The sequence below is a fragment of the Antechinus flavipes genome, chromosome 4, assembly GCF_016432865.1.
Source record: "Antechinus flavipes isolate AdamAnt ecotype Samford, QLD, Australia chromosome 4, AdamAnt_v2, whole genome shotgun sequence".
Classification (NCBI taxonomy): Eukaryota; Metazoa; Chordata; class Mammalia; order Dasyuromorphia; family Dasyuridae; genus Antechinus; species Antechinus flavipes.
The window spans coordinates 472,296,773-472,320,412 of NC_067401.1; the positions used below are offsets into that span (position 1 = coordinate 472,296,773).

Here is a 23,640-nt window from a genome sequence, read left to right on the forward strand (position 1 = left end):
CCTCTTCATTGAAGATCCTGACCAAATCCCTTTCCCTGGTCTGTTTTCTCACCTATAAAATATGGGGGCTGGATTTGATTACCTCTGTTTCCTTCCCTTCTAACCTTAAATATAATGATCTCTTTTGTCCCCGTCCTTTTTCCTCCTTTTCTTTCCCTTCCACTCATTCCCTTCTCCCCTCTCTTTTTCTCTTTCTCATTGTTTTCTTCCTTTCTTCCTCCTCTCCTTTTCTCTCTCCCCTGTCCTCTTTTCCCCTCTCCTTTTCTCTCTCTCCTGTCCTCTTCCTCCTCTTCTCCCCTTTCCTTTTCTCTCTCTCCCCTGCCTCTTCCTCCTCTTCTCCCTTCTCCTTTTCTCTCTCTCTCTCTCCCCTGCCTCTTGCTCCTCTTCTCCCCTCTCCTTTTCTCTCTCTCTCCCCGTCCTCTCCCTCCTCTTCTCCCCTCTCCTTCTCTCTCTCTCCCCTGTCCTCTTCCTCTTCTCCCCTCTCCTTTTCTCTCTCCCCTGCCTCTTCCTCTTCTTCCCTCTCCTTTCTCTCTCTCCCCTGCCTCTTCCTCTTCTCCCCTCTCCTTTTCTCTCTCTCTCCCCGTCCTCTTCTTCCTCTTCTCCCCTCTCCTTTTCTCTCTCTCTCCCCGTCCTCTCCCTCCTCTTCTCCCCTCTCCTTCTCTCTCTCTCCCCTGCCTCTTCCTCCTCTTCTTCCCTTTCCTTTTCTCTCTCTCCCTTGCCTCTCCCTCCTCTTCTCCCCTCTCCTTTTCTCTCTCCCCTGCCTCTTCCTCTTCTCCCCTCTCCTTTTCTCTCTCTCCCCTGCCTCTTCCTCTTCTTCTCCCCTCTCCTTTCTCTCTCTCTCCCCTGTCCTCTTCCTCTTCTCCCCTCTCCTTTCTCTCTCTCCCCTGCCTCTTCCTCTTCTTCCCTCTCCTTTCTCTCTCTCCCCTGCCTCTTCCTCCTCTTCTCCCCTCTCCTTTTCTCTCTCTCTCCCCGTCCTCTTCTTCCTCTTCTCCCCTCTCCTTTTCTCTCTCTCCCCGTCCTCTCCCTCCTCTTCTCCCCTCTCCTTCTCTCTCTCTCCCCTGCCTCTTCCTCCTCTTCTTCCCTTTCCTTTTCTCTCTCTCTCCCTTGCCTCTCCCTCCTCTTCTCCCCTTTCCTTTTCTCTCTCCCCTGCCTCTTCCTCTTCTTCCCTCTCCTTTTCTCTCTCTCCCCTGCCTCTCCCTCATCTTCTCCCCTCTCCTTTTCTCTCTCTCCCCTGTCCTCTTCCTCCTCTTCTCCCCTCTCCTTTCTCTCCACCTCTCCCCATTCCTTTCTTCCTCTCTTCCCTCACCCCCTCCAAGCAAGGCTCAGCGGGAGGGGGCAGGGGAGCTGGCTGGTGACAGACACGTGCCACAGAGCCGGGGCTGGTGCCCCCCGTGGTGTGCCAGCCCACCCACGGGCAGCGCCCCCCTCTCAGACAAAGCCTCTCAGGTGTCAAACCCCCCGGGGCCGTGCCTCAGTTATCCACATTAATTTACACCCTGGAGACCCTGGAAATATTAACAAGATGGATGGAGTATTTTTAGAATATTAGGGGACTGAAAGGAACTAAGTGTCTGGCCTCATTAAAAATCTTCAGTCTCACTCAGCTGTCAAATTTTTAAGGCTGTTGACGGATGCTGCCTCTGGGTCCCCATGGCAACCAGATGCATTACCTCTCCGTGGCAGCCCGCTCACCATCACCCCGCAAGTGACCCACTTCTGGGCCAGGGGAGCAGGCCGGGGGGAGGGGCTCCGGCAAAAGCACCTTAAAAGTCAAATACGCTGTTTGTCATCATCACAGGCTCTGTTCTGGGGCTAACAACCCACAAGGTGGGAAGGAAAACCTGCCGGCGAGGTGAGAAGGTTCACAAAAGAGAAAGGGGGGGGGGACAGAGGTGGAGAGAAAGAACGAGAGGGATGAGAAAAAGAAGACAGAGGAGGAAAGGAAGGGAGGAGAAGGAAAAGGAGAGGGGAATGGGAACGACAGAGGAGAAGAGGAAAGAGAAAGCTCGAGGAAGAAGGAAAAGGAGAGGAAGAGATAATAGAGGCAGAAAAGGAAAGAGGGAAGAGAGAAAGGAGGAGGAAAGAGAAGAGGGGAAACAGAAAAAAGAGGAGAGAGTTGAAAGAAGAAATAAGAGAGAGAGGAAGGGAAAGAAAGAGGAGAGAGGGAAAAGGAAGAAAGAGAAAAGGAGGGAAGGGGGCCAAGCCCATTGCACCTCTCGGTGTTTCCAACCCCAGGGTAGCTTCCCACAGCCCCCAGAGCAGGGCAGCCCATCTGCCCGCTGAGATCACAGGCTGCTGGCAGAGGAAAGAGAGCTGGCCAACTCTTTGATTTCCTGCCCAGGAAGCCACAGCAGGCAGAGGGGCAGGTTGGGGCAGAGGAGGGCTTCAGGGGCTGAGCACAAGCATCCTGTAATCCGGGGCTCCTCCTTGGCTCCCTTGCCAGGCCCTGACACCCCATCGGAATATCGTCCCCGCCTTCTCGCCTGGAGACCTCCCGGGGCCACACTCCAAGCCCCCCCTCTTTCCTCTCAGGGAGAAACCACTGCACCTGGTCGGGGCATGCTTCCATCTGCAAGTTCAAGTCCGTCCCTAAAGCAGGGGCCAGCACCCTGGCCTAGTTCTCCCCCTCTCTGGGCCCACACATCCAGCTCCCTCAGAGGAGAAGGTGGGACACACGATTCTAGGACCATAAAACCAGTGGGCACCTCGGAGGCCATTGAATCCAACCCTCTCTTCTTCCAAAAGAGGGCACAGAGGTCCAGAGAGGGCAAGGTCACATGGGGGGAGGGCTACTAAGTGCCTATGTTAAGCCTCATAACTACGCTGAGAGGCAAGTGCTCTCATGTTACCCATTTGACAGTTGAAGAAACTGAGGCAGAGAGTGGCTAAGTACCCACAATTAGAAGGCTTCTGAGGCTAGGTTTGAATTCAGGCCTTCCAGACCCCATGCCCAGACTCCATCCACTGCTGGTCGCCTTATGCAGGCAGTAAGTGACGCAGTTTGATTTGAATCCACATCTGCCGCCAAACCCCGCCCTTCTCGGGTCCCTTCCACCTCCAACATTGGGCATGTGCGTTCGATGTTCTAGCATCCTTTCCAGGTCTGACTTTCAGAACGCCGAGTTCAGAACCCTTCTATGGCTGACGCTGGGAAAGCATCATGGGGGACATCTCCGGACCCTAGAACACAGAGAGATCCCATTGGGACCCCGCCCCTGCTAAACCTTGGAGACGGGGAGACCGAGGCTCCAGCCCAAAGGCACAACTCAAGGCAATGCAAAGTTAACAGCAGATTGGGCCGTCCTGACTCAGGCCCCCTTGGTATGTGGGACCTTCAAGGCCATCCAGCCCAAACCGCCTCATTTTACAAATGAGGAAACTGAGATACAGAAAGATGACTCAGTTCACCCAAAGGTACACTGCTAGCAAGATTTGAACTCAGCTCCCCCTGTTCATTGGGCTATGCAATCTTGCGAGCAAGGAGGGCTTCCTGGAGAAGGGATAAGGCTAGGGGCAAGTGGATTCTAAGAGAAGGGCTTCCTCCTTCCTTGAGAAGACTCCCAATCCTTTCAGATCCCCCCACCTCGGGTTGTCAGGTCTGACTGTGGTCAGGGGCCGGACCCCGGGGCTGGAATTGGAGGCGGGCTGGGTCCTGGAGGCCTGATTCTCCTCAGGGAAAGATCCTCTGAACCAGCTCCTGGGCTCTTGAGTGAGCACAGGCTAAACCACGCAGCGTTTCCAGGTCTTACAACCCTCACAAAGGAACAAACGCACACAACCATAGACTTAGGACCAGAAAAGCCCTTAGAGATTTCCAAATCCGGCCCATTTTCCAGATGAGGAAACTGAGGTCATTTGTGTAAAGTCACCCAGCCATAAGTGACCCCCGCTCCCAACCCAAGCATCTTCCTACTGACAGGGCCGGTGAGAAACGCCCTTGCTGGCCTTCAAGAACAGGAGGGAGAGCTGAGCCCAGGAGTGAAGAGAAAGCCCCCTTTAACTCACCTGGTGCCTCTGCTCTTGAGCTCACCAACCAGGAAGGGCAGGGGCCCTGGCCGGGCACCCCCACTGCAGAGCCGGCCCACAGCCAAGTCAGAGCCAGGACCGAAGGGCCTAAAGCCCGGCCCCTCCCTCCCGCTGCCAGGGGCCTCTCCCAGGAAGAAGGGGGGAGGGGAGGTCTCAAACCTCCCTGGAGCCAGGCCCCGACTAAGAGCCCCAGAATCTGAGTCAGAACGGCTGCTTGGAGGCCCGAGCCCGGAACTTCCTGGTTGGGTGGCGGTCAGAGAGCCCCATTCCCTGCTCCCGACCTCAGCTTCCCCATCTAAAAGTGGGCCTAATTGCACACTCTACGGGAAAGGCTGTGAGGAGACACTAGAGAAACGGGGGCTAGATGAGGAAGAAGACGATGTTAGGGGCCAGAGACTTTTATTTTTAACCATTTCCCCCAAGTCGGCCCCAGAGAATGTCCACGAGCCCCAAGCTCCCGTTTCTTCGCAGAAGCCGAGGACTTTGGATCGGGAAGAATCGCAGATTTTCCCCCAATCTGGGTTAGTTTTGGTGAATCGCTCCCGTCCCTGCTTTTTCATTCTTTGTCTTAAAATCAAACGAGATAACGAACATCAAATGCTTTATAAACCTGCGCCTCTGTTATGAGACCGGCTGGGAGAGGACGGAGGCCGGCACGTACAGTGGAAGGCGCCGGGGACCTAAAAACAAACGATGGCTCCGAAATTTATTTTGAAACAAGTAAGTTCTCACCTGTAAAGGGCTGAAACTCTGAGTAGGTGCCCTGGAATCGGACAACCCAGCACTCAAGGCTAACTATTGATCGGACGACACTCTATTAGCAGATGCTTGGGAAATGGCCCTTCCCACCATCCTGTGCTGACTCGATAATTGGTGTATACAGAGAATTGTGGGAAGGATTAGGGGGTGGAGTAAGACTAGCCAGGGTCACTTTGGCAGTGGATGAGGAGAAGGAAGGTCGTGGACATCCTGCGTCCATCCCCTTCACTTCTTCCCCTAAAGCCCAAGAATAAAGACCGAGGACTTTGGCTTATCCTGACTCCGGCTGATTCTGAGGCATCCGGGGAGCTAACACAGTCTCACACTCACTGACCGAAGTTTCAGCAGGGCTGCTTTTTGGACTAAGGAGGAAGGACTGGAAGGGCTCTCCTGCTCTGCTGCCCTCCCACAGCTGGCCCGGGGGTTACTGGCCCGGGAGTCAGGAGCCCTGCCCGCAAGCCCAGCTCTGCCCCACTGAGAGACTTTGGACAAGTCCCCTCTCCCCTCCTCTCAAAATAACGCGGTCATTGGGCGCCTCTGAGGAGATAATGGACCCGATGCTTTTTGCAAAAAATTGAAACCTTATTCAGTGAATCACAGAACTTCAAGTTGGAGGGGCTGTGGCCACGTGTGCCGGCTGCTATGAAGAAGTAGAACAAAGCTCGGCTCTCCTGACTCAGCCCCTTCCTTTCCCCCGTGAGGGGCTTTTCTGCTCTCCACCGAGTCCTTGCTCCCAGCACCCACAGCAGTAGAAGGGCCTGGGGGTTGGGGGGAAGGGAGAGAAGGGGATGCAGGAGGCTTCTGGCTCGGGACCCTGGCCAGGGACCAGCCTGGCAGGACGTTCTGTCCCCTGGGGTTCTATGAGCCAGAAACGAGGGGAGGTCACCGTTCCCCAGCAACTACCTGGGGTCAGCTCGGGCCAAGGAGAGGGAGCGGGGCCCGCTGCCCGAGGGAGAAGCGCCCTCCTCTCCTCCAGTCTAGCCTCCCTGAATTCTGACAGTCCCTCGTGTGTCCCCACAGGGGCCGGGCCACGGGCTGGCCAGCGGAAAAGTGCCCTGTGCAAGGGGCATTCTAGGTCATGGAACCCGTCCGGGCATTTCAGGTGAGGCAAGGGGAGGGCACAGAGCCCGCAAGGAGCACGGCGGGGACTCCAGGACCATCACCCGGCCTGCCGTGCTCCCTCCCCAGCCATGGCTCAACCACAACATATTAAAGCCTCCTCTATGGCAGGCGCTGAGCTAGCGCCAAAGCCGGGCCAGCCCTGCCCTCCGGGACTGGCCACAGTGGCTCCTTGTTAACTCCAGCACCACATTCACACACACACGCACACACACACACACGCACACACACACACACACACACACACACACACACACTCACACACACACACACTCACACACACACTCACACACACACACACTCACTCACACCTCCATCTACCCATCCTTCTATCCTCTATGTATTTCCTTCCTTCCCTCCCTGCCTCTCTCTGTCTTGTGTGTCTCTATATCTTTCTGTTTTTGTCTCTGTCTCTATCTTTTTCTTTCTCTGTGTCTGCCTGTCTGTCTCTTTCTCTCTCTCTCTCTCTTTCTCTCTCTCTCTGTCTCTGTCTCTCTCTGTCTCTGTCTCTCTCTCTGTCTCTCTCTGTCTCTGTCTCTCTCTCTGTCTCTCTCTGTCTGTCTCTCTCTGTATCTCTCTCTGTGTCTCTCTCTCTTTCTCTCTCTCTCTGTGTCTCTCTCTCTGTGTTTGTCTCTGTCTCTCTCTCTGTGTCTCTCTCTCTTTCTCTGTCTCTCTCTGTCTCTCTCTCTCTGTCTCTCTCAATGTCTCTCTCTCTCTGTCTCTCTGTCTCTCTCTCTGTCTCTCTCTCTCTCTCTCTCTCTGTCTCTCTCTCTCTCTGTCTCTGTCTCTCTCTGTCTCTGTCTCTCTCTCTCTGTGTTTGTCTCTGTCTCTCACTGTCTCTGTTTGTCTCTGTCTCTTTCCCCCTGACCCCACCCCTCCCCACCACCACCTTTGAAGGTTCCCACGTGGGAGCCCTTTCCCGCTTTTCTCTCTTACGCCCACATAGCCACTCAATGATCCAAACTTATCATTCGTTTTCCCTGCTGTCCCCTCACTCGCCCTTCTCCCCATTGCCGCCAGACGCCTCCTCGGAAGCCTCCTCCTCCGGCCTCCGGCCACCACGCGTGGTCTCCTTCCTCCAAGTCTCTGCTCCAGCCTCCACATGAGGGGCCCCGTCAGAGCCATCACTGCTCTGTGACGCCTCCAGGGACCTTCCCTCCGGGGTTACCCCCATTAACCCTCCACAGCCGCCTCCTGCACGAGAGGCCGAGCCCTGCGGGCCGGGGCCGTCGCTGCGTTGCCCTTTCTTTGTGTCCCCAGCATTTAACACAGAGCCTGGCACACAGTACGGGCTTGTTGACTCACTCGTTTTACCCATGATGCAGCTGGAGTCCGGAGAGTGACTTGATCCCAGTCACAGAGTCCGAGGCCTTTGAATTTGAACTCAGATCCTACCTAGGAGCCCAGACTCAGAGCTGAGAGGTCCTCATTTACAGGTGACGAAGCAGGGCATCCTGGGTAAGGAGCTGAGCAGGATTCCAACCCCGGCCCGCTCGCCCCCAAGTCCGGAGTCCTAGTCACTGCCCCCCTCTCAGCCCCAGGGGCACCAGTCTCTACGGCGGAATCCACTTGGACTCTCCTCCTCCATCTTGCTCTGAACCCCCGTTTTCTCTTCTCTAAAAAGGGAAGGACCCACCCCCCAGGATCCCTTCGGGGAAGGAACGTTAGAGCGCTAGCAGCTCTGCGTGGGGAGGGCGCTGAGTCTGGGATCTGGGGAGACGTTGGGGGAGGCTGGGGAGGGGGCCGGGTCTCCCGTGGGGCCGTTTTCTCCGGTGACTCATGCGTTCACATGCAGCCGCTCTAACCACAACCGACTCTGCCCACAGCCCTCCGGTGCTCCTCAGAGAAAGCAGAATAAACAGCCCCGCTTCCGGCTGGAACAAAGGGGCCCCGAGCTCCCAGCTGGAGGTCCCCCACCCAGGGCAGCGCTGAAGTCCTCGGAGGCACACAGAGTTCCCGGCCCACCGAGACAACGCCCGGCGCTCCCTCCTCTGCCCCATCCTCGGATGACTGAGCCTTCCCAGAGACCCCCGGGGCCCAGTCAGTGTTTGCTTTGGGTTGGGAGGAGAGGGCCTAGAGGGGAAATCTCCCTGGGCCCCAACCCCCAGCTCACAGAGGACCCCAACACAGTCCTGACAAAAGTTTTCTGGCCTTTCCCAGGGGACCTCCAGGGGTGGGGGGGGGGGCACCAAGTCTTGAGGGGGCTCCTTCCAGTCAATGTCAGGAAGTGAATCCTGATCCGGGGCCTGGCCTAGAATGAGAGCTTAAAGTCTCCTCTCTCTCTATCAAGCTGACATCAAGCTGAAGTCGGCTTCTTAGCAACTCCCAGGCATTTCTCCGTCCGGTACAACAGGACAGGTCAGTCGAGGGAACTTCCCGTTCCACCCATGACCTTCTATGGGACGTAGCGAATATGAGGCCTCGGGCACTCGCTGGTTAGTTCTTGGTGTCGGAACAAGAGGCTCACACTTAAAAAATTTCATGGCACCTTCAGTGGGGACTAATGGCAGAATATTATAAGATTATGGAATGTGGAATATTATGCTATATTTTATATTATGTTATATTATTCTAAGATTATTAATATGATTACCCCAAAGGTTCAAGGGATTAAAGAACAAAAAATTGGGAATCACTGTCCTTGGGAGCCCTTTGAAACGGTCAAGCTTAAAATGGCTTCCCCAGGGGATCATATAGGCCCCCAAGTATCCTATGGGAGTTTTTTTTTTTTTTTTTGGTGAGACAATTGAGATTAAGTGACTTGCCCAGGTTCACCCAGCCAGGAAGTGTTAAGTGCCAGAGGCCAGATTTGAACTCAGGTCCCCCTGACTTCAGGGCTGGTGCTCTGTCCGTTGTGCCACCTCGCTGCCCCTCTAGGGGAGATTTAAAGCCAACTCCCAGCTCAGGAGCACCCAATATCCCAGGCTGCCTCTCTATGTAATCTTATTCCATTTAATTTAACCACTTTTTTCAGTGTCTACCATGGGCTTGGCGAGCTTTCAGACAAAGCGTTCCCCGTCCCATACCTCAGTGGGTCTACACAGCAACAGTGTGAGGTGGGGACCGTGTCGAGACCTGGGTCCAGACGCTCGTAGATTTAGAACTTTTTTTACAGATAAGGAAACTGAGGCTCAGAGAGGGGCAGCTCTTCTGCTAGGGCTGAGAGAGCTGATGAGAAGGTCAGCCTTAGCCGGCCTTCCCCGTCTGCCAAAAGACTCCCCTCCTCACGCTTATCTTTGACTTCCTCATATTTTCTCTCGTTTCATGACGAAGCAGAAGAAGGGACCAGTTAGGAGGTGGAGCAATGGGCCTCCCCTGTATGTGGCAGACCCTTTCCAGGGCATTCCCCCCAGTCATCCGTCTCCCCACCAGCGAAGTCCTCGTCTGCTCTTATTTCTTCTGAGCAGAAGTCCTGACTCTGGCTGGGGGAGAAAAAGGACACTGACAACTCATTGTTTCCAGAGCGACCGGCTCAGCTGCTAATGGCTGCTAGACACCTCCTCGGAAGCCTCCTCCTCCGGCCTCCGGCCACCACGAGTGGTCTCCTTCCTCCAAGTCTCTGCTCCAGCCTCCACATGAGGGGCCCCGTCAGAGCCATCACTGCTCTGTGACGCCTCCAGGGACCTTCCCTCCGGGGTTACCCCCATTAACCCTCCACAGCCGCCTCCTGCACGAGAGGCCGAGCCCTGCGGGCCGGGGCCGTCGCTGCGTTGCCCTTTCTTTGTGTCCCCAGCATTTAACACAGAGCCTGGCACACAGTACGGGCTTGTTGGCTCACTCGTTTTACCCATGATGCAGCTGGAGTCCGGAGAGTGACTTGATCCCAGTCACAGAGTCAGAGGCCTTTGAATTTGAACTCAGATCCTACCTAGGAGCCCAGACTCAGAGCTGAGAGGTCCTCATTTACAGGTGACGAAGCAGGGCATCCTGGGTAAGGAGCTGAGCAGGATTCCAACCCCGGCCCGCTCGCCCCCAAGTCCGGAGTCCTAGTCACTGCCCCCCTCTCAGCCCCAGGGGCACCAGTCTCTACGGCAGAATCCACTTGGACTCTCCTCCTCCATCTTGCTCTGAACCCCCGTTTTCTCTTCTCTAAAAAGGGAAGGACCCACCCCCCAGGATCCCTTCGGGGAAGGAACGTTAGAGCGCTAGCAGCTCTGCGTGGGGAGGGCGCTGAGTCTGGGATCTGGGGAGACGCTGGGGGAGGCTGGGGAGGGGGCCGGGTCTCCCGTGGGGCCGTTTTCTCCGGTGACTCATGCGTTCACATGCAGCCGCTCTAACCGCAACCGACTCTGCCCACAGCCCTCCGGTGCTCCTCAGAGAAAGCAGAATAAACAGCCCCGCTTCCGGCTGGAACAAAGGGGCCCCGAGCTCCCAGCTGGAGGTCCCCCACCCAGGGCAGCGCTGAAGTCCTCGGAGGCACACAGAGTTCCCGGCCCGCCGAGACAACGCCCGGCGCTCCCTCCTCTGCCCCATCCTCGGATGACTGAGCCTTCCCAGAGACCCCCGGGGCCCAGTCAGTGTTTGCTTTGGGTTGGGAGGAGAGGGGCTAGAGGGGAAATCTCCCTGGGCCCCAACCCCCAGCTCACAGAGGACCCCAACACAGTCCTGACAAAAGCTTTCTGGCCTTTCCCAGGGGACCTCCAGGGGTGGGGGGGAGCCACCAAGTCTTGAGGGGGCTCCTTCCAGTCAATGTCAGGAAGTGAATCCTGATCCGGGGCCTGGCCTAGAATGAGAGCTTAAAGTCTCCTCTCTCTCTGTCCCTGTTTCTGATTCTTTCTCTCTTCCATGTGGTGTCTGCCTCTTTCTCTCTCTCATTCCCTCTGTTGCTCAATCTTGTAGAATCTAGTAGAGAGAGCCTTGAGCTGTAACCAGGAGACTCCACTTAGATTCCCTGCTCTTCCTCAGTTTCCTCATCTGTCAAATAAGTTTAAGGACACACAACCCACCTCACAATATGGAAGCCCTGGATGGAGTCGGGAACACCTGGAGTCTAATCCTGGCTCTGGCACTTCCTGACCATGTGACTTAGAGAAAGTCACTCGGGCAGACAATGGTGTTTTATATTTTGCCCAAGTTTCAGCCCACCAGCCAGCACGGAGCACAGGACCGCGCACCTTGAAGCTCTTCCAACTTTGCCCACTCGCCAAAAACTTGCTCCCAGGGACTTGTCTGCAAAGAACAGCTCAGGGCCCCCCAAATGTGCATTTTTCTCCTGGGAAAGCAGCACTCTTGAACTCTCTGGGAACACAATGTCTTGTTTTTCATGCCTGACTCCCCAAAGAACAGCCGGTGCTGGAAAAGGTCCCTCCTCAAGGCCCCTGGAGCCCTGGCTTCCCCAGCTCTGCCATCACTGTGGGCTCCTGGTGGGTAAGTCCCTCCCCCTGCTCTGGGCTCATTTCCTTCTTGGCAAATGAGGTAGTTGGAGCAGACGGTCCCCGCGGACCATCCTTCTTGACCACAGCTCAGGGAGGCAGCAACAGTCTCAGCAGTAGCAGCAGAGCTGGGATTTGAACTGAGTTTTCTGACATCATTATAGTGATTCTTACCGGGAAGCAGGCTATCCCACTAGGGGAAACTGGCCCGACCCGGCCTGGCCTGGCAGTTCGGTCAAGCCTGTCAAGTTTTGCCAGATCTCAGGAGAAGCCCAGCCTTGGAACCTCCCACAAAGGGCACCCGCCACCCTGCCACTAGGAAGATCCCATCCTTCACCCCTCAGGTTCTCAACTGGAAATTGAGAGGCTTGAATCAGCTAAGCAGCGAAGTCTTTCCTAGCTATGACATCCTCAGGCTAAAAGACCCTAGTGAATCACCTCAACTGTAAGCTCAAGGTGGAAACTTTTACCTTTGTATCCCCAGAACAGGGCTTAGTGCCTGAGCACTTAGAAGGTGCTTAATAAATGCTCACTGACAAATTACAGATCATCTAATCTGACTCACTTATTTTATGTCGGAGAAAATTTAGAGCCATGCTAAAAATCACCCGCAATTTATTCTGTCTCCATCACGTTTGTGCTAGCTTGCATGTTGCCTTCCCTATCTGATTGTCACTCCTAGAGGTCAAAGACCATCACTTCTGCCTTTCTCGGTGTCTCAGCAGGTGACTAATGAATTTGTTGCTGACTAGATCTGAGAAGGGAAGCAACAGGACTTGGGCCTGGGATTTAAATCCACTAGGAGAAGCTTTGGATTACAAGAAACTTCATGCTAAGCAACCTTCATTCAGTAAAGAGAGATAGCACTCCCGCCCAGTGCTTGGCAAACGTAGATGTCTTTATTATTAATTACTATAGAAGGCAGGACATATTGAGGGCAAAGGAGAGGAAACAAAGTCCTCTGGAGGCAGGGACAGGAAGCATCTTATTCAAATCAAAAGGAACTTTGGTCCTCCCCTTTGCCCTCATCGAGCCTCACCTATAATAACACTAACCATTAACAGTTCTTAAGTGTTAAGGTTTTCAAAGCATTTTGTGGCATCTGAATCTCTCGCCATCTCGAAAGAGGCAGAGTTTATCACTTTTCAGCCAAATCAAATCAAATCTAAACAACCGGGAAAATATCAATTGTTCATGGTTAGGGCAAGCCAATATGATAAAAATGACAGTTCTACCTAGGTTAATTTATTTCTTCAGTTCCACACCAAACTACCCAAGATTATCTTATGGAGCTAGAAAGAAGAATAACAAAATTCATCTAGAAGGGAAAAAAAATCAAGAATATAAAGGGAATTCTTTTTTTAATGTGAATGAAAGGGGCCTAGCGATATCAGATGTCAAATTGTATTACAACGCGGTACTCTTCAAAACAATCTGATGTTAGCTAAGAAAATAGATTAGTAAACAACAGTCTACCCATGGAATAGATTTAGGTATACAATAGCAATCTAGCATTTGATCATGTCAAAGATTTCTGCTTTGGGGACAAGAATTCACTATTTAACAAAAACTGCTGAGAAAACGAAAAAGCGGCTTATCAAAAACGAGATATTGACTAACGTCTTATACTGTGCACCAAGATAAGGTCAAAATGGACACATAATTTAAACATAGAGGGAAATACTGGACAAATTAGGGAAGTATGGAATAGTTTTGTCAGATCTTTGGATGAGGGAAGAATTTATGATTAAAAGAGAAATAGGAAGAATTATGAGCTGTAAAATGGATGATTTCATTAAATTAAATTTAAAGGTTGTTTTCACAAACAAAACCAACGCAACCAAGATTAGAAAGAAAGCAAAAAGCTGGAGAAATGTTTTTACAGCAAGTGTCTCTGAAAAAGGCTTCATTTCTCAACTACATAGAGAACTGAGTCAAATTTATAAGAATGGAAGTCATTTTCCATTTGATAAATAGTCAAAAAATATGAACCGGCAGTTTTCAGACAAAATAATAAAAGCTATCGCTAGACATATGAAAAAAATGTTCTAAATCACTATTGATTAGAGAAATGCAAATTAAAGCAACTCTGAGGTACCATCTCGTATCTATCCAGATTGGCCAATATGAGAAAAAAGAAAAATAATAAATGCTGGAGGAGAAGTGGGAAAATTAGGACATCAATGCATTGTTGGTAGAGTTGTGAACTAAGTGATCCAACCATTCTGGAAATACAAGTACCCGTAGCACTCCAGAGAAATAATGGGATCTTTACGCAGAGGCTAAAGAAAGCTTTATTGTAGAGAAGATTCCCATTAGTCCAATTTGGAACTATACCACTATTAGGTCTTTATTCCAAAGAGATCAAAGAAAGGGGGAAGGGTTGTACAAAAATATTTCTAGCAATTCTTTTTGTGGCAGCAAAGATTTGGAAATTGAGTTGCGACATGATAATAATGGAATACTGTTGTGTTATAAGAAATGATGGTTTCAGAAAAACTGGAAAAGCTTACATGAACTGATGCAAAGTAAAGTGAGCAGAACCAGGAAATATTGTGCATAGTAATAGCAATGTCATGCAATAATTTTCCGTAAATGACTTAGCAACTCTTAGCAATAGTTCTGAAGGACTTACGATAAAAAATACTATCCACCTCCAATGAAAGAACTGGAGTTTGAATATGTTCTATATTTTACTTAATTTGTTCATGATTTTTTGTTCTGTTTTCTTTCAGCGTTTTATATGGAAATATGTTTTGCATGATTGCACATATATGAACTATATCAAATTTCTTACTATCTCAGGAAGGGAGAGAGGAAGGGGGGGGAATTTGGAACTCAAAAAAAATTTAAACGAATATTAAAAATATTTTTATATGTAAGGGGGAAAAATAAAATATTATTAATTTTGTTTAAATAGGGAGATTTTTTGATCCCATCTTTCAGATAAGAAAAGCAAGACTGGAAGAATTAAAGTGGAGATGAAACAAAAGATAGCAGCGAGTCACTGAATCACAGAATATCAGTTAGGAATCTTTGAAATCATTCAATCCAATCTTTTTTTTTTTTGACAGATGAGAAGACTAAGGTTCAGAGATATCAATTAAATTTCCAAACTTCATCTAGCAAATAGAAGAGCTAGGAATGAACTTCAGATCTTATGTTCTGTCCACACTTAGTGAAGGTGTCTTATTCACTCCTTTTTCTTTACTCTCACCCTATAATCTCCATTGTTGGTGGAACTGTGAAACAATCCAGCCATTCTGGAGAGTGATTTGGAACTATGCCCAAAGGGCTATAGAATCGAGAATACCCTTTGATCCAGTGATCCAGCAATGTTTCTACTGGGTCTACCTACTAAGGAAATCATAAAGGAAGGGAAAGGTCCCACATGGGCAAAAATGTTTGTAGCAGCTCTTTTTGTGGTGGCAAAGAATTGGAAACTGAGAACATGTCATCAATTGGGGAATGGCCAAATAAATTATGATATATGAAAGTAATGGAATATTATTGTTCTATAAAACATTATGACCAAGATGATTTTAGAGAGTCCTGGAAAGATTTACATGAACTGACAATGAGCAAAATAAGTAGAACCAGGAATACATTGGTCACAGTAACGACAGGATTGTGCATTGATCAACTATTAAAAATTTTGTTCTTTAGTGCTTCAGTGATCCAAGGCAAATTCAACAAACTTGGAACAGAAAACGCCATATGCATTCAGAGAGAAAACTATGGAGAAGGAATATAAATCAACATATACTATGTTTATTTTTTTCTTCTGTTATTTTTCTCTTTCGTGATTTTTTTCCCTTGGTTCTGATTTTTCTTTCCCAACATGATTCATAAAGAAATGTGTATTAAATGTGTATTAAAAATACAATTTTCAAAAATTTACCAAAAACTATTTAAAATATTTTTAAAATATTAAAAATATTAATGTACATGTATAACCAGAAAATAATAAAAGAAATGTCCTTCCTGGGGGGGAAAAAAAGAACATCAGGGAAAATTCAAAATATGTAACAATAAGTTCTGTGAGGTCAGGATATAAGTCCTGATTTCATCCTATCATCTCAGGTAGGTAATGGGTTCCTTTCTTATTAGATTATAAGCTCCTTGAGAACAGGACCAATATTTGGTTTCATTCTAGACCCCAGGGAGATAATGGGTTCTTCAAACAGAGGCTGAAGGAAGATGTGTTGTAGAAAGGACTCCCTATGGCCCTGGCACTGAGCCCAAGGCCCTCCACAGAATAAACACTCTTCAAAATACTGAAGGAACCGATCAAATAAGGAGTGAAACAACCGAATGGGCTAGAGGCCATAGAGAAACAATGTATTATGATGGAGTTTGGGAAATTCTAAAAGAGCTCCAGTTGGGAGGAAATTAAGGAAGGCTCCCTGGAAGAGGTGGTCCCAGGGGCCCAGAATGGGTATGATTTCAACCAGACACCCAAAGGGCTTTCTAGGAGAACAAAAGAAGCCCAGGTCTCATTCATGGCAATCAACATCTCCATGGGTTCCTTCCAGCTCAAACATCCTACCTCTGTCATGTGCTGCTAGATCCCACTTCCTCTTCAGACTAGTTACCTCTAAATGTCAGGGTTTTTTTAAATCATAAAATGGAGATAATAATAATCTCCATTAATCCAATAAAGATTATTACCTCTTTACTGGGTGCAGATCTGTGATTTTACCTGTGTTTGATCTCCTGGTGTGGACATTCCCTCTACTATTGCAGAGTAGCTCCTGCTCTGCAGTTTATAGTGGCCTGAGGACACTGAAAGGTGAGGCAACTTGCTCAGGGTCGCATTGTCAAGAAAGCATTTATTAAGCATTTACTGTGTACCAGCCCCTGTGCTAAGTCCTGGAGAGATGAAGATGTATATCAAAGACAGGTCTAACTGACTCCAAGGCTATATCTCTATGGGACTTTCCCCTCTTTGACTCTCTTTGCTTTAGGAAGATTATTTTGACAGCCATGTGGACTGGAGACATTTGAATCCATACAGGGGACTATTAGAATAGCCCATCAAACGCAAGTGTGATAACTCCCAGGGAGAGGTTATACACAAGAGCAAGAGCAGGTTCCTGATTGCTCCTGAGAGACCCAGGTCTCTGGAGACTGGAGGTTTGGTCACCCACCATCCAGCTCTGGGTCACAGATCCAGAGAGGAGGGAGAAGAAAACCTTCATGGGGAGAGGGGAGAAGGGGAGTTCCCAGCTAAGGAGACTCTGGACAGGTCTACTGAAAAAAGAAGCTATTCCAAAGCCGGCAGCAGAGCCCAGACCCGGAACAGGAGCTCACTTCCAGCATCCAGTCCAGCCTTCAGAGGAATAACCTGGATAGGAATCCCAGACCAAAGGGGAACCTGAAGTTCTGCCACTTTGAACCAAAAGAGCTTTCTAGCTGGCTGGCAGAGGCTGAGCCCAGCAGCATCCTCACGCTCACACCTAAACCCAGATCAGGAACTTTGAGAGCTCAAAGAGGTTTCAGAGGGTTAGTGATCAAATGTTGCCCTGGATCAGAAAACTTCGGGAGCATTGAAAGTTTATAAGTCTCCAGCTTATCCCTGAGATCTTGGCACACTGTAACACTCAATACTCCAAGAGGGTAGCACAGGACCAGTCCAGACCTTCCCTCCACTAACGCTACAGAGTCCAACCCTTCCATCAAGTTGGGAGTCAGGAAGCAGTCTAGAAAAATGAACAAACAAACAACAACAAAAAAGAAGAAGCCCACCATAAGGAGCTGTCATGGTGGAAGGGATGCTCAAAACACAAATACAGAAGGACAAAATATCTACAAACAATGTCTCAGAGAAAAACACAGATTGGGCACAAACTCAACTAGAACTCCTGAAAGTTATGAAGCAAGAGTTTTTTTAATGTTTTTAAAATTGTAATAAATGGGATAAATGAGCATGTGAGGAAAAAAAAAGAAATGAGAACTATAGAAGAATAATTTCCTGGTTAGGAAATGAACACTTGGCACAAGAGGCACAAAAGCTTGTCCAAACAATAAAGATTCTGAAAATTAGAATGGACCGAATAAAAGTCAAATTCATGATGCAACTAGAAAATTAAAACAAAGTCAAAAGACTAAAAAATTAGAAAAAAAATGTACGGTATCTCATAAGAAAAACAACTGACCTGGAAAACATCAAAGAGAAAAAAATTTTAAATCACCGGACTACCCCTACCCATCAATTGGGGAATGGCTGAACAAGTTATGGTATATGAAGATAATAGAATATTAATACATTGAAATTGATGAACAAGCTATTAAAATGATGAACAAGCTAATTTTAGAAAGCCCTGGAAAGATTTACATGAAGTGACGCTGAACCAGGAACTGAAACATGAACAAACAGAACCAGGAATACATCGTATACAATAACAGCAAGAATGTGAGATGATCAGCTATGAATGGTTTGTTTCTTCTCAGTGGTTCAGTGATCCAAAGCAATCCCAATAGATTTTGGACAGAAAATGCCATCTATACCCAGAAAAAGAATTAAGGAGACTGAATGTAAATCAACTCATATTGTATTCGCTTTTTTTGTTGTTTGTTTTTTATCTCTCCCATAGTTCTTCCCTTTTGCTGTGGTTTTTCTCTCCTAACATGATTCATAAAGCAATGTGTACTTAAAATAAATAATTAAAAAAAGAATCACTGGAATGTCTGAACATTGTGACCAAAAACATTTTAAAGAACCTCAACATCACTGTTAATGAAATACTAGAAAAAAACTTTAAAGAAAGCTCAAAATAAAGTCTTCCAGGATCATCAGAGCCAAAACCCATAAGTTCCAGATAAAAGAAAAAAAAACTACATTCAGTCAGCAAGAAAGAATTAAAAAAAAAAAAGGGGGAACCACAATCAGAATCGCACACAATTTAGCAGCCACCACTATAAAAGAGTGGAGAACTTGGAATATGATATTCCATATGGCAAAGGACATGTCCTTACAGCCAAGAATAATTTACCCAGCAAAACTAAATCTGGGGCGGGGGAGAAAAATTGCACCTTTAATGAAATAGAGATTTCCAAGTGTTCCTGAAGAACACATCAGAGCTTTGGGGAAATTTTGAAGTACAGACAAAGCAGTAAAGAGAAGAAGGAATGGACCTACAAACAAAAGTGAGTAGGTGATACTTGTATCTCCTCTGAACCCTATCAGCGTTCCTAAAGGACATCTAATCAGACAAGGTCTAGAGCTGGTTCTTTTGGGTCTTGATAAAATGGAAAGAGAGAGAAAGAGGAATATACTTGGGGGAGGGGAGTGGAAGGGAAAGAAAGTTTAGAGAAAATGATTCCCATAAACAGGGTCCACAGATAAACATCTATACAAACAAGGAGGAGAGGATGGTGGAGAATGACTTACACTTGCACTTGACCTCTCAACTGAACTGGTCAAAATAAGGAAGAATAAACACTTGCAAAATTGGGGATGGAATAGATTTCACTCAATAGGAAAATAGGAGGGAAAGAAGAAAAAGGAAAAGGAATTAGAGATAAGGGATTCATTTTATGCAAAACAAATTCTAAAGATAGACAAATATATTTATAGTTCTTTTTGAGGCAGCAAAAATTGAAAATCTGTGGCCCAGGCATCTATAAATTGGGGGAAGGGCTGAATAAGTTAGGGTATAGAAATGTAACTGAACACAGTTTGGGTGAACTCTTATCAGCACAATGACCAACCAGGATGCCAGAGGACTAATGAGAAAACATGGTAGCATCTTCTAATAGAGAAGGACTCAGAATCCAGAATGAGACAAATGGTTTTGTTGGTGTTCAGTTATTCGCAGTCATGTCTGACTCTTTATGATTCCCTTTTTGGGAGGGGAGAGAGGTTTCTTGGCAAATATACTAAAGTGCTTTGCTGTTCCCTTCTCCAGCTCATTTTACAGATGAGGAAACTGAGGCAAAAAAAGTGAGTTGCTCAGGGTTACACAGCTCGGATGTGTCTGAGGTCAAATTTGAACTGAGAAAGATTGACACTCTATCTACTGTACCATTTAGCTGGTTTGTTCTAAATGACCAATGTGGACATTTGTCTTGATTGATAGACACGTATATAACAGGTTTTGCTTTTTCTTATGTTCTCAATTGTGGGAGGAGGGGTGAAGATAAGAAGGTGAATCTTAGCTGATTAAAACAAAGTGTTTGGTTTTTTCGTTTGTTTGTTTGTTTGTTTGTTTTTAAGAAAAAAAGAAGAGATGGTTGTGGAAGAGTACAAATGCTCTTTTAAGTCTTAAATCCTCGTTCCCTAAGAGGAGGAAGGAGAGAGAGTAAAGACATCAGGATAGAGTTTCTGGACAGTGGTATTTGGACTTCTGAAGAACAGGAAGGGATTTGGCAATCAGGGGTGAGAAAAGAAGGCATTCCAGGCACAGGATCCCGGAGGATGGAGGACCAACGCAAGTAAACAAGTTGTATTAAGCTCTTACTTAGTCTGGGCCTGGAACAGGGTGCACCATGATTCATATGGTCAAAGAGAATCACGAGAGACACGGTCAGCATAGTACGTGAAGCAGCTGACCCCTCTTGCAGTTTCCTCCCTCAACTGGCAGACGAGGAAAAAGATGTAGAGGACCCTGGATGTCCAATCTGTCATTCCTATGGCAGCTTAGACCTGTCCTTGGGATGTGGAAGTGAGCCCTCACTCTGGAACGCCAGCAAAACAGCACCACCTGCCCAGAAGCTCTTCTATCTCAGAGGGCTACGTATGGTCCCGGCAATGAGACTGTCTCCCAATGATCTGCCGAGTTGGAAGGCTGATGAATCTTTTTCAGCCACCCCAACTCCTGGAACCATCCACTGTGATGGGGAAGAACTGTAGTCACCATCCCTGAAAAGAGCCTGGACACTGATTAAGTTGTGGACATCCTTAAACGTAGAAAGAATCTAGCATTGTCTACAAACGGGGCCAGATGAATATTACGGGGCAAAGGAACGGCAAAACCCTTCCAATTTTAGGTTGTCTTTGGGCATTCTCAAAAGGAAAGCGGGCGTGGGCAAAACAGAGTCCGAGCTCACCGACCTTTCCCTGCATCCCTCCCAATGTTTCAGGCGATTCTAGAAGGCCAGAAATCGCCAAGGAGTCGTCATCCTGTTTCAGGAGAACATACCTCTCCTGCAGGAATTGGTCATGAGGCCATCCCAAGTCTCTACCCAGGGAACAAATGGAAAGTAGAGTAGGCGTGCCAAGTTTTGCCAAGTGTCGGGAAAATGTTTTGGCGATCTTAAACTAGCGTGGATTTAAATTATTATGGAAGGGGCTTCAAAGGCCCCTCGTGTTCAGAAAAGCCACCTTTACCTGAATGTCCCTTCCCCTTAGCCTGCCCATATCTCCAACCATTTAGGCTTTGATTCCGGTGACCCAAACTCGCTCCTTCACAGAATCAGAATCTCTTGAATTGGAAGGGAACCTATATAACCTCCTGGAAGTGGTTTGAAAACTCAAGGGAAAGGAGCCCACCGCTCCCAGGAGGCCTTTAGTCCCGCTGCAGAAAGACTCAATCATTAGGAAGTTCTTCCCTAAAAGCAGGCCTGAATTTGTCCCGGCTCCTGAGGTTCCGCTGTGGGAGATCCGGGCTCCTTAGGAAGCTTTCCTTAGATGCAGCCTCTGGCCCTGCCCCTTTCCAGGCTTCCCAGAGTCACCTTGAGTTGGGTGGTAGCTAATCTCAGCTCCAAATTCCTGTTTCTCTCAGGGCCAGTTGGAAGGGGTCATGTTGGGAGGGTTTTCCCCATAGTCCTTAGTCCCAAATTTATAGAATCATAGATCAGAAGCCGGAAGAGACCTTACAGGTCACCCAGGCCAATCTTCCATTTTACAGATGAGGAAACTGAGACCTTGGGAGACTAAGCACCGGGCCAATCCATAGAAATGGAGACGGAAGGAATCTTAAAGACCATCTGTCTGGTCCTACACTCTTCATTTTCCACATGAAGAAACCAAAGAACGGAGAGAGGAAGGGATTTCTTTGCCCAAGGTCATACAGGCAGTGGTAGGATTCGCACCCAGCTCCCCTGACTCTGGTCTAGTGTTCCTTCAGTGTGCCATCAGTGAGCGTTTATTAAGCCCCTAATGGAGGGACCTGCTTCCCCCCTCAGTCCCCCAAGCCCCTGTGCTCCCCGCCCCCACACAGCGAATGTTCCCTCGCCACTGCCGAGAGCACATCTGGCTGGCCGCTAGAGCGCAAGCACCCCGAGAAACGCACTCCACGGAGCTGCGAGGCGAACGCGGGAGCAGAACGTTCTGCAGAGCCCGGGAGCAGCGCCCGACCCTCGGAGCTCCAGCCGCAGGGAGCCGAAGTTCCCGGGACAGCCCGGCACCCGGGGGGTGGGGGGAAGGGAGGGATTTGCGGCGGTGGGGAGGGGTTGTTCCCAATACTTTGGCTTCGAGCGCCCCCCTCCTCCACCCCCCGAAAGGGGAAAGGAGAGGGCTGGGCTCGGCTGCTAAACTCTAGAGGAGCCAATTTAGAGGTCACCGGAGCCAGTCCCCCCGTCTGACAGCGCTCCGGGGGGCCGCGCCGCCGCAGGCCCCCTCCTCCCGCCGCTCGGGGCGCCCCCGCCCCCCAGCACGCTCCCTACCCGCCGGAGCTGGGCGCCGAGGTTCTGCATTCTCGCTGCTGGGCTGCCCGGGCCCGCACGCCGGCCGCAGGACCGTTAGCCCGGGGAGCCGGCAGTCACCTGAGCGGCGCTCCCGGCTCAGGGCTTTAAATGAAGCCGGCCTCTCCACTCCACCCCCCGACCCTTCCTCCTTCACCTTCAGTCAACCCCTTCCCTCCCAGCGCCATCCTCCCCCACCCCAGCCTGCAGCGAAGCCGGACCGTCCCCACCGCCGCGCCCTCCCCGTCTGGGGTAGCCCCTTCTGCGCCCCCGCGGCTTCCCCCGCTGGCCTCGTGCCAGCAGGGTCTCTGCCCCGGCGGGGCGGGGCCACGTGGCAGCGCCGCCAAACGGGCACAGTGGCTGGGCACCGGGCGCGCCTGGCAGCCTCGGGAGGAGCATTCCCCCCGCCAGGGGACGGCCCGGGACCGGCTGGAGGAAGCAGACGCAGGGGGAGGGAAAAAGGGAGGGAGGGAGGGACGGGCGCCGGACCCACCTGCCAGTCCCCTTCACCCGACAGGGCTCTCGTGCTCCCTCCCTTGGGGCCCCGGGCGGCCTCCAGCCAACTGGCTCCAGACTGGGGCACACCCCCTCACTTCCTGAGAACAGGAAACCCAACTTTTCTTAAGGTGGCACCTTGGAAATCCAGCCCCCGGCACCGTGTTAGACAGTCACGGGCCGGCTCTCCCCTGCCTTTCTGGGGTTCCTCCCTCCTCCAGTCTTTCTGCGGGGGCCGGGAGGGATTGGGGGGAGAGAGAAGCAGAGGGACTCAAGGAAGGACTGGGGAAGAACAGATTGGAGCGGGGGAGGGGCCTGAGTAGCTGTCTCAAAGTATCTGAAGAGGGGTCCAGCTTCTCCTTGGTTCCAGGGAGCAGAGTGGGTTAAAGGGGTGGGCGTCGGGGCCCCTGGGCGTCGGGGGCCGTGACAGAAAAGGTTTTCCTAACGGCCCCTGGCCTTTGGAGGGGGCGGGCTCCTCAGCCAGATCTCCAAGCCAAGGCGGGGACCTTTTGCGGGGAGACGACGAAGAGAGGATGCTGTTGTCGGGTTGTGTTGGGCAAGCTGCTCTCTGGGACCCTTCTTCCGTCTTTGGGATTGTCTGAGGCTCCGGCCTTCACCCTGCGGACGGCTGGGGGGTCGGACTAAGGCTGGCAGTCAGACTGAGACCACACAAACTGGGAGGAGGGGAAGGGAGGGGGGAGGGGAAAGGAAGGAGGAAGGGGAAGGAAAGGGGGGAGGGGAAGGGAAGGGGGAGGGGCCCAGTTCTCTGCCGAGGAGAACCTCAGGGACTCGGATTGAAGATCAGGCAAGGGAACTCCTGTTCACTCCACAATTAGAGAGCCGAGCCCCTTGGCCCGCAGCCAGCCTAGAGCAGGAGAGAGAACGCAGGGTTCCTACTCTAGCACAGTCACTCCCTTGTGACTTATGGTGGAGAGAGGGGGGAGAGGGATTTATGAAAATGTTCCAAGACGAGCCCTATTGCATCTTGGTCTTTGTACTAATGCTTAACAAGTGCTTGATGGGAACACAGAGGCAAAAACAGAAGTCCCTTCAAGGAGATTACATTCTGGGGAGGGGAGTAAAAACATATTACATGTCCCCCCCCCCACACACACACACACACCCCACCACAGAATATTTACAAAGCGTTTTCCAGGGAAGAGCACCAGCATCTGGGCTTGATCAAGACAGGCTTCCTGTAAGAGATGATTCTATGAGCTGAACTTTGAAGGAAAACAGGAGT

At 50.0% G+C, this 23,640-nt stretch overlaps 1 protein-coding gene across 3 annotated transcripts in view; it reads right to left on the reverse strand.

The window, feature by feature from the left end:
• The window catches only part of ACOT11 (acyl-CoA thioesterase 11), an 81,137-nt gene extending 59,107 nt beyond the window's left edge, over nucleotides 1-22,030 (reverse strand). The window contains exon 1 of one of the 3 annotated variants that reach the window (XM_051999618.1): nucleotides 21,885-22,030. In XM_051999618.1, coding sequence (XP_051855578.1) covers nucleotides 21,885-21,914 — 30 coding nt within the window. In that variant the 5' untranslated portion in view covers nucleotides 21,915-22,030. Of the gene's footprint in view, nucleotides 1-4,005; nucleotides 4,094-21,884 lie in introns of those variants that run through there. The other 2 variants (XM_051999619.1, XM_051999621.1) reach the window with 2 other exon arrangements.
• Nucleotides 22,031-23,640: the final 1,610 nt, after the last annotated feature.